We start from the raw sequence: 9,675 nt of genomic DNA, 5'->3' as shown, positions 1-9,675 counted from the left end.
CGTTTCCCAGGGATCTTGCTGGTTGTTGGGAGAGACAGTCCCTGGGAGAGACACTCTGCGCCCCTCCTCCTTCGATCGCATCCTACGCCCTCCTTTGCTCGGTAACCCCTACCGTGCAGGTGCATGCAGTGTTTCCTGCAGCTGGGGCTGGTGTGGGAGGGGCGCGAGTGTAACCTTCCTCCTTTGCCTGTGATTGGGGGGGATGCGGCTTAGACCTCCTCCAGGGGGCAGGAGATGGTCGCGGCCTGACCCATCCCTGCCAGTGATGTCAGTGAGAGTTGGTGAGGTCCAGCCCCTTCGCCCCCCATGCACCCCCGTTTAATTTTTATTTGTGCAACACAATCTGGAGTTTGATGAAAAGGGAAATTAACAACAAGGGAAGGAGGAGGAGGAGCGAAAGAGCAGCAGCCCCGGGGACGAAGGACAGGGCCCGCCCCCTGGCAGAAGGATCACTCCTGGGAGCAACAGTGGAGTCATCTACCCCACCGACCACCTCCCGGGAACAACAGGACATCCCCTCTCGTTGGGGTAGGTGGGTGGACTCGTCGGTGGCGCAGAAGTGTCACCCCCAGGAAGCAGGTCTCCCGGAGCAGCAAGATCAAGTGACCCACTCCTTGGGGCAGGCATGACAACCTCCTAGGGCAGGGCCCCCATCCAGCATTGCTTCTAGAGTAGAAGGATCGACTGGATCCCTTCCCCGGAGCTGCGGGATTACTTCTGGAGGAGCAAGCAGCAGCGGCGGCTTCATCCCCGGGGCGGGCGGCTTGCAGGGACCGCCCCTCGTTGAGGTGCAAGCCCCCCCTTCTCGGAAGGGCGATCAGCGTGCGCCATCGGCAGAATCGGTGGCTGCTCCCCCCCCACCTTCACTTCTGGAGCAGCATCGGACCCCCCCTGGGCCCGGCCCAGGAGCAGCAGGACAGAGTTACCTGCTCCCTCCCCGGAGCCATCCGCCGTGCGCCATTAGCAGACCGGATCCAGCTCCGGGATCCCCCCGGGTCACTTCGTGCGCACCACCATCGGAGCCACCGGCGCCCCGAAGCGGCCGAGGAGCAGAGTCACCTGCCCGGCAGCAGAGGATCGGCCCTCCCGGAGTCGGAGGTGGGGCCCCAGCAGGAGCAGCGGTGGATACCGGACCCCCCTCCGGGATGAGCGGCCCCAGGCGAGGGGCTGCGGAGCTCTGCACAGGTGCGTACCCCGCGGCGGACCGGGCGCTGCCCGAGTGCCCCCCAACTCCTCCTCCCCGCCCGGACACTTCCCGTCCCCAGTCGGCTGAGCTCCCCCTCCTTCCCCCGCGTCCGGGTCAGAGCGCTGGCACCCGCTCCTCCCGTGTGCACCCCATGCCCCCGCGTGCACCCCCTGCTCCCGCCCCACCCGTGTGCACCCCCCTCCCCTGCCCGTGGTCTGCCCTCTCCTCGGCCTGATCTTCGATTCCTCCCCCCTCCAATCCACCGACCGCCGTTTCCTCTTTCGAGCCCCCGGTTCGAGTGCCACCACCGCCCGAGCTCCGTTCTTCACCTCGAGGGGTGCTGTCCCCCGAACTCTGCCGCCCCCAGATCCGAGCCGAGCCTCGTGGGCTCCGAGCTCGGCTGCTCGTCCCGAGCTGCTCCGTGCACCCGAACTCTGCGAGAACCCCACCCCCACCCAGCCTGCCGCGTGTGCCCCGGGGTCTGCTGCTGACCGGGGGGGGGGTGGGGGGCTCAGTTCATCCAAACTCTACAACTCCAGGAGGGCTCCGAGCTCGGCCCCTGCACTCTGCCCCACCCCCCGCTCTGCCTCCGGTGACCGAGCTCCTGAGGGGCTCTGTGCACCCCCACCTCTGCGCGCCCCCGCATCAGACCCGAGCGGTGCCCCTCAGCCCCTGCACCCATCCTCCCCGGCCGATGTTCGAGCCGTGCCCCACCCCGAGGAAACTCTTCTTTCATCGAGCGTTTCCACCCCTGTCATCTCTACTTGAGACCCCTTCTCGTTCCACTCTCCTTCTATCCTGAGGGGCTTCGGTCCCTCTCACTCCCCACCCTCTAATGTCTCTCTTTCCCCACGCAGGTGTCTCCGGCCCTGGAGCTGCCCCCGGCCCTGAGGTAAGAGTTCGTTGGGGGGGGGACGGGGTGGCATCTGTCAGTGATGTAGACGGGGGAACCGTAGGCTGCAGGGAGTGATGTGAAGGGTTGTGTTGCATGTGTGTGGGGAGGGATGCATGTGTGTGGGGAGGGATGCATGGTGTCTCCGCGAGCTGGCATGTGTTTGTTGCTGCACCCGAGGCTGTCTCTTCAGTGAGGGCCCACTCTTGCTCTCAGGGTCGCACATTGCCGGGGCTGCCCCCTCCCCCTGTCTTCGAGAGTGCTGTATCTCTCAGTCAAGGACGCCCCTGTCTCTGCTGAGGGGCCGTTGGTGCCATGCTGCCTCTGAGGCGCTTTGTACTCTGCTGCGTGAGGGACTCACTGTGCCCCCCCATGCCTGGAGAGGGCCAGGTCCTGCTCTCTGAAGGGTTGTTTGTCTTTCCCTGGTGGGGAGTTGACTCTGCCCCCTCCCTCCTCAGAGGGACTGGACTGTCTCTTCTCCCTCATCCTCCTGCTGTCTGTGAGGGGCCTTCTCTCACCGGGAGCTGCGCGTGCTCCCGGTGACAGTCATTCTTGTCTGTCTGTCCGTTGAGGGTCTCTTGGTGCCATGCTCCTCGGAGAGGCCCAGCTGTTGTGCCCTGTGAGGGGCCGTTTGACGTTTCCTTGGTGGGGGCGGCACGTGCGCCCCCGCCCCGCCCCGCACCTAGAGTGGTTTCAGTCAGAGGCTCTGTGTCCTGTGAGGTGAGGGCCAGCTCTGGAGCCTTCTGTACAATTGTCATCATTTTCAAGCCGGGGGCTGCGTTTGCCCCCCACCCCCGGGTGTTTGTATTTCTCAGGGGCGGTTGGTGCCACGCAGCTGCCCCAGGCCCTTGCCTAGTCTGCCCTCGCGGGGGGGCTGCACTCGCTCTCTTTGAAGCGTTGTTTGCCTCGAGGTGGGGGCCGCGGGCGTCCCACCGCCCCAGGGGCCTGCCTCAGTCAGGGGCACCGGGGGTCGAGGGTAGGAGCTCACGGGGGGGGGGGGGGGCAGTCCGGTGCCCTTCACGGGCTAGGTGCCACTCCTCGGGGAGGGCCGGGTCTGTTGGCTGTCTTGGCGGCGGGGAGCTGCGTGTGCCCCTGTCAGGAGACCCCGGTGAGTGCCGGGCCGGGTGAGGGGTGGACTCATCGCGCTGTCGGTGAGGAGCAGAGACCCCCACCCCCCTCCGGACACTGCCCGCTCTCACTCTCCATGAAGGAATGTCCGTCATTTTCTGTGAGGAGAGAGAGATGCTGCCCCCACTCCACAACAGAAGGCGTGCTTGTTTCAGTCAGGGGCTGTTTGTGCAGGGCTCCCAGTGTGGGGGCAGTGTACTACCCCCCTGGGGTGCGGGCAGTGCATGTCGTGACGTCGGTGAGGGGAAGTGTGTCCTGCCCCCTGGTTCACAGGCTGCTCGAGTCGTGATGTCTGTGAGGGGCAGCAGTGCGCCCTTGCTACTGGGGGGGGCTCGTGTCGAGGGGGGGGGGGGCAGTGTGTACTGACCCCCTGTGGGGCGGGTGGCTCGTGTCGTACGGGGTAGGTAGGTATTGCCCCACCCTCCCCTTTGAGTCGGGCTGCTCGGGGAAGGGGGCAGTGTGCCTGTCCCCCTGGGGCGCCGACTGCTCGAGCCTCTCGCGGGGCCTGTTTGCCGTTGGTGTGGCTCGGGCTGTCCCCGCCCTCGAGCCGCCGGTGTCGCCCTGTCAGTGAGGGGTCGCGTGGAGAGTCCCTTGCGCGCTCGGCGAGGCCGCGTGCTGGGGGGGGGGCGCTCTCTGCGGGATGGGGCTCCCCCTGCGAGGGGCTGTCAGCGGCCCCGGTGTCTCGGGGGCTGGGAGTGTCCGCGACTCCTGCCTTCTCTCGTGCTATTGTGTGGGGGCGTCTAACTTCCTCCTGTGACGGGCCGGAGGAGCTGAGCTCCGAGGAGCCCCCCTCCCAACTGCCTCCAGGGAGCCCCCCTTTACCAACTGCCTCCGAGGACCCCTTTTCAAAGGGAAGAGGGGGGGGGGGCATGGCCGAGAAACACCGACGGACTGCGACTGAAAGGGACGACGGGGGGAGGGGGGGACATAACTACACACGGAGTTGGCTGGGCAGGGGGGCACAAATCGCTCTAGAGGAGCAGGGGTGTTAGAGGGGGCCGTGTGCGGGGTACCATGGTGGAAGCAGTCAGATGGCAGCACCACGTTGGGGAGGGATTGTGACAAAACCGGGTGGAGTCAAGAGCAGAAGGGCTGGCAGGCCGGGGGTGGCACAAGAGGGCTGTCAGAAGCCAAGGAGGGCATGGAGAGGGCAGGCACCAGAGGGCGAGTAACTAGGGGAGTTGGCCAAGGAGGCACTACGAGATATTGGTGGGGTGGGAAAAACTAGATAGGAGAGCGAAGAGGGCTGGGAGAGAGTCGAGGAGAACGCCGAGCCGAAAAAAACGTGGTTAAGAGACAACAAAAAGGGCACTGTGAACGGAAGACAGCTGGAGAAACCTGCCTAAGACAAGGGGACTGTTGAGGAAAGCTATGGGAAAGAAGGGACAGGCACGACTGGGAGTAAAAGGTGTTGCTGCCTTGTGCAAAGGTTTAAGAAAATGCAAAAAATAAGAAACTAGTTGTGCAGTGGGGCGGACCGTGAGAAACTAGGTTTGGACAAAAAAGTGTGTAATTACTGGGGCAAATTGGGCTTGGGTAAGAAAAGGGGCAAGAATTGTCTAGGAAAATAGGATTAACTGGCTAAAATAAAACCGTGGGGAATGGCAGTAAGAGAAGCGAGTTGAGGGCAATGCATAGGACTGTATGCAAAATGTTTATTATGATAAGGTCTTGCAGTGAGCTGTCGGTAATGTCGTAGGTCGCAGAAGTGCTTGTGTCTGCTGTATAAGTCTCCGTTCTATTTTTCAGTGCATCAGCGATACAACTATCTAGTGCATTTTCTAATTGTATTGTTTTGCCAAATGTATCCGGAGTGGTAGACATGGGTTTATTATATATTTTAATATACACAACGTCTAAACTGTTCTCACTTAAGACATCTGGGTCTAAATAAACCACAGATGTTCATGTCATTGTCTGGGCATCAGCCCCTCTTCATTTTGGCGTCTGGGATTCCATACAACTCCTTTGTGTTTTTATTTTTTTACAGTTGTGCACACTAATAAATAGGGGAAGGGAACTTAAGCCAATCCTAGCCCACCTCTGCTGGGAGTTAAATCCAATCCAATCCAAAAATTCTTTATTTCGGTCATTTAGACCATAAAAGATGCAATTAAAACATACAACATTAAAAGACATTCACTTGTATTAAAAACATTTCATAAAGATTCATTTCCTTAGGAGTCTATTCATGAGTAGGAGTAACATTACAGTTCGTATGGATGTTCAGTCTTTTAATAGTTTTTTCCTTATCTGCCACATGGCCATTATGAATTTGGCAACTGCAAAGACTATGTGGGGCAGAGTACTTGTTTTCAATATTTTGTACGAGTACAGGTGGCTCCTTATGCCCAAGTTCCTACATAGTGGCACAAGCCAATATTTCCTTGGTCTGTTGTAAGCTGGGCAGAAAAACAGAACATGAATTTCCTCCTCGTCATGATTACTGCACCCAGGACGGATTTTGTCATCCCTCTTTGACCATCTACAGGTAAAGGTTTTAATAGGCAGGGTGCCTAACCTTCATTGGATAAACAATTTTCGTGCTAAAACAGGAAAGATAATGTCCATAAAACCTTCAAATTGATAGGAATTTTTGGAATCCAAGAATCGGTCTGTTAAAATGCCATTATTGGGTGCAGATACCAGAGTAGCTAAACTTTTTTCCTTGTATATTTCCACAAGTCTTTTACAGGAGACCCTTTGGCAGCCTTGTTCAGGAACCTCCCATAGCTCGGGGATTCTCAATCAATATAGTTCTTTCTTTATAAAGGCCAACCAAGGGATTCTGTCGTGCTGGTTCAAGTTCATTACATGAATGAGGTCTTGCCTATAGTGTGCGAGCTCGCTTGTGGTCCAGAGCCTGTGCCAAAATCTTAGTGGCTTTAAATCCAGATCCTCCGCTATGGAGGGGAGACCTACATCTAGTCTCAGGGGGAGCAGAGGTGTGCCACGGGGGAGGGCTAGGAGACGTCTGAGGTAATTATTTTCTACACTAACAAGTTCTGTCCCTGCTTTATACCCCCACAGCTCACTACCATAAGAAGCGGCCGCTTTAGCTTGGGTTTTATACATTTCCACTGCCGGGCTAATGGGTTTAAAAGTAGAAGTGTTTGCGACCTTCAAAATTGCCCCCGACAGTTGGGACAGCTTTAACCTGGATCTTACTATTTGGGGTTCCCAAGATAAATTCTCATGAAGGGTTACACCCACATACTGGAAAGTTTGAACCCTTTCCAGTCTTGCTGAACCCAATGATGGGTTGGGTCTAGTTTTAGGGGAGGGGTTGAATATCATAAATTTGGTCTTTTCTCTATTGATCTCTAGACCATGTTGTCTACAGAAAAAGGCCAAATCCGTCTAGAATCCGTTGGATCCCCATCAGGGATTTGGAAAGCAGGAGGGTATCGTCGGCGAACATGATAGCCGGTACCCTCCTGCCTGCCAAAAGAGGAGCGTCGTTGTCCCTGACATTGTCAAGATGTGATATGACACTGTTAACGAAGAGGCAAAACAGAGTTGGCACCAAGACACAACCCTGTCTTACCTCTCTAAGAACTGGGAACCTAGATGACAACGCTCCATCCCTCCCACACCTAACCTGTGCACAATTGTTAGCATGGAGCCTGACTAAGGCATGTAATATATGGGTAGGAACACCCAGCTCCTTTAGGCCCTCCCACAATTTCTTGCGGAGGACCAAATCAAAGGCTGACCTCAGGTCCACGAACACCATGTACAGCCTCCCCCCCCCCCCCCCCCTCGATCCTCAGTTTTCCAATAAAGGAGAACGAGGCGGAAAATCTGATCCATGGTGGACGTGTTTTTCCTGAAGCCAGCCTGGAGGGGACTCAGAATTTCATTTTCCTCCATCCAGTCTAGAAGGTGGTCTAAGAGAAGGCGGGAAAATAGGTTTTGGGGGACATCTATGAGGCTGATCGGCCTGTAGTTGGCTGGGAGAAGAGGAGAACCCTTTTTGAAAATAGGCACTATCTCCGCCCCCAGCCAAGTACAGGGGATCTCCATACCTCCCGCGATGGAATTAAAAAGAATAAGGAGGTACGGGCCCCATATCTCTGGATGATGTCTAAAAAGGTCACCGGGCAATCTGTCAAGTCCCGGGGCCTTGCCCTTCGCCAGTCTCTCTATTGCACTGACCTTCTCGCCGAGGGTAAATTCCAATCCGGCTACAGTGTTGGATGTAACATTAGAGGCCACATCATTGGCAAATTCAGGGGTATCTTGGTACAGTTTGCCAAAGTGATCTTCCCAGACAGAAGATGCAATGTTTGGCTCCACTTCAGCTTTGGAGTTCACCTGTGCCAGTATTTACCAAAGACCAACATTTTCTGGAATCCCTCGCTTCTAACGCCAGGGAAAGGTCCTGCCATCTGTTCCAATCCCATTCCGACCTTGCCAGTGTCATGGCATCCCTATATTTCTGCCTCAGCTCGACCACCTTACCCGTGTCAGAACCTGCTTTTATTGTAGCTATTAACTCAGTCTTGATCTTTTTACAGGAAGAATTGTACCAGGTTGAAGTTCTGGTCTTTTTCTTCCGTGGGACTACCACTGGGTAGAAAACCTCGCCTAGAGCTCCCACTAGGTCTACATGGATTTGGCCCAATTTCTCGTTGAAGTCTGGTGGTCTAGGCTGGTTAATTAATACATCCATTTCTTTTAACTTGGGGAGTGCCAATCCATAGATTTTACTTATGCTCTCTTCTGAGTTTGCCAGTTTCCCCCATTTTACCCTACGTCTATTGGAGCTAAGAACCAGATTCCCTGGATCTTCACTGGGATTGACGGATAGTGGCCCAACCGCAGGTGCAGGGTGCACCATATCTAACAAAAGTGCGTTGTGGTCACTATCTGTTCTTGCAATTACCCTAAAGTCTTGGACCTTGGACCACAGACCAATGTCCACAAAAATATAGTCCAACCTCGATTCATGGTCCTTCCTATTGAAGGTACACAATGAAGGGGTGTCAGAGGGAGTGCGTCCATTACAGGCCCTTAGCGCGAAGTTTAATGTTGGGGACATAATTTGCACAGCGAGAGGGGACCAAGATTTAGGGTGGGGGGATTGACATGACGGAACACCCCAGAAGTCATCTTCAGCAGTAAGGGCACCCTCCTTTAAACCTTCCAATGGTTTAAAGTGACAATTTAGATCTCCGCCCATCACTACCTTGCAATCAGTGGGGAGTTGGCCCAGGAATGACGAAAGATCTTCTAGTGTAGGTGATTCCATGGCCGCACTGACTGGGCGAGAGTATACAATAATGATTGCCAGATTTAGAGCATTAGGCCACTTGAGTAGAACACACTGTATGTCCTGCGAGAACGTAGGTACATTCTCCGCATTACACCCAATGTGACTTGCTACCCAGACCGCCAAACCACCTGAGGGCCTCCCCTTACCACTCCACCTGGCTTGGATTTCAAAAACTGCATATCCTGCTCTACACAGGGGTTCCCTGGCCCATGTCTCTTGGAAGAGACAAATATCGCTACTGCCTACTAGGGTATCCCAATCATTTGTGTGTAATTTATTAACAATGCCCGCCACATTCCAGGAAAGAACTTTCAAGGTTTCGACAGGGAGATTTAATCCCTGCCCCCCAGTTTTCTCTGGTTCCGTGACCAATGATGGAACTGCGGGCCTTTGCAATGATGTTCCCAAGACAGTAGATGTTAAGTTAGGACCAGGCGGAACTACGGATGTTAGGTTGTGACCAGGTCGACTATGGGGTAAGTTACTTACTCGGCCCTGGGAGCTAGTAGGAGTTAAGCTTTTCCCAAGGGATGCATCAATTTTTCCGATGGTGACATCATTAACGTCTACAGATTCACTATCGATACTTTGAATACATCGTGAGGATGCACCCTTTTGGAGTCAATCGACCTGATCAAGGCAACTGAGTCTGTTGGGGTGTACATAGTTGCCATAAGCAGGGATAACATTGCGGGTGGGCCTATATCTTGACCCATCAACAGAAAAACCCACCTTTGTCCAACCATCGTCCCTCCTCATAGCCGGATCACATACATTAGGGTAGAAGTATGACAAGGGAACCAATTCTATGGAGGTATTTCCTGAACTCCCAAGCCAATTACAGATGTAGGTAGCAACCTGGGGACTCTTAAAGCTTACAATTATGCAATCCCCCACTCTTTTCTTAGCGGTATACCCAACCCATGGAACCCTTCTAACCATAAGAACTTCTCCTCTTAATTGGGTGGTAGAGGCCTTTGTATATTTAACCAGCTGATAACCTTATTAAGCAGGGAGTCGTAGGATTCCACCACGTCATTGGAAAGCTCTGGTACCCCCAACAGAATCACAGTATAGGCCGCCGCCTCCGGGGGGAGGTTAACTGCTTTCCGCCGGTTACTACAACTAGCTAACCGGTTTGGGCAGTTAGCTTATTCATTTGATGGTCTCTCCTGGCCAGGTAAGCTGGCC

At 55.1% G+C, this 9,675-nt stretch overlaps 1 protein-coding gene across 1 annotated transcript in view; it reads left to right on the top strand.

Annotated features, from left to right (window-relative positions):
• The first annotated feature begins 264 nt into the window (after positions 1–264).
• LOC147663596 (uncharacterized) overlaps positions 265–9,675 on the top strand; it is a 133,114-nt gene continuing 123,703 nt past the window's right edge. Inside the window, exons 1-2 of the mRNA XM_086950336.1 lie at positions 265–1,185; positions 2,044–2,078. Of these exons, the coding sequence (XP_086806462.1) occupies positions 1,146–1,185; positions 2,044–2,078 (75 nt within the window). The 5' untranslated portion in view covers positions 265–1,145. The remainder of the gene's footprint in view (positions 1,186–2,043; positions 2,079–9,675) is intronic.

Source organism: Lissotriton vulgaris, unplaced genomic scaffold (assembly GCF_964263255.1).
Source record: "Lissotriton vulgaris unplaced genomic scaffold, aLisVul1.2 SCAFFOLD_1742, whole genome shotgun sequence".
Lineage (NCBI taxonomy): Eukaryota > Metazoa > Chordata > Amphibia > Caudata > Salamandridae > Lissotriton > Lissotriton vulgaris.
Note: the sequence above shows the minus strand (reverse complement) of the source record. Positions and strands in the feature narration are given on the sequence as shown.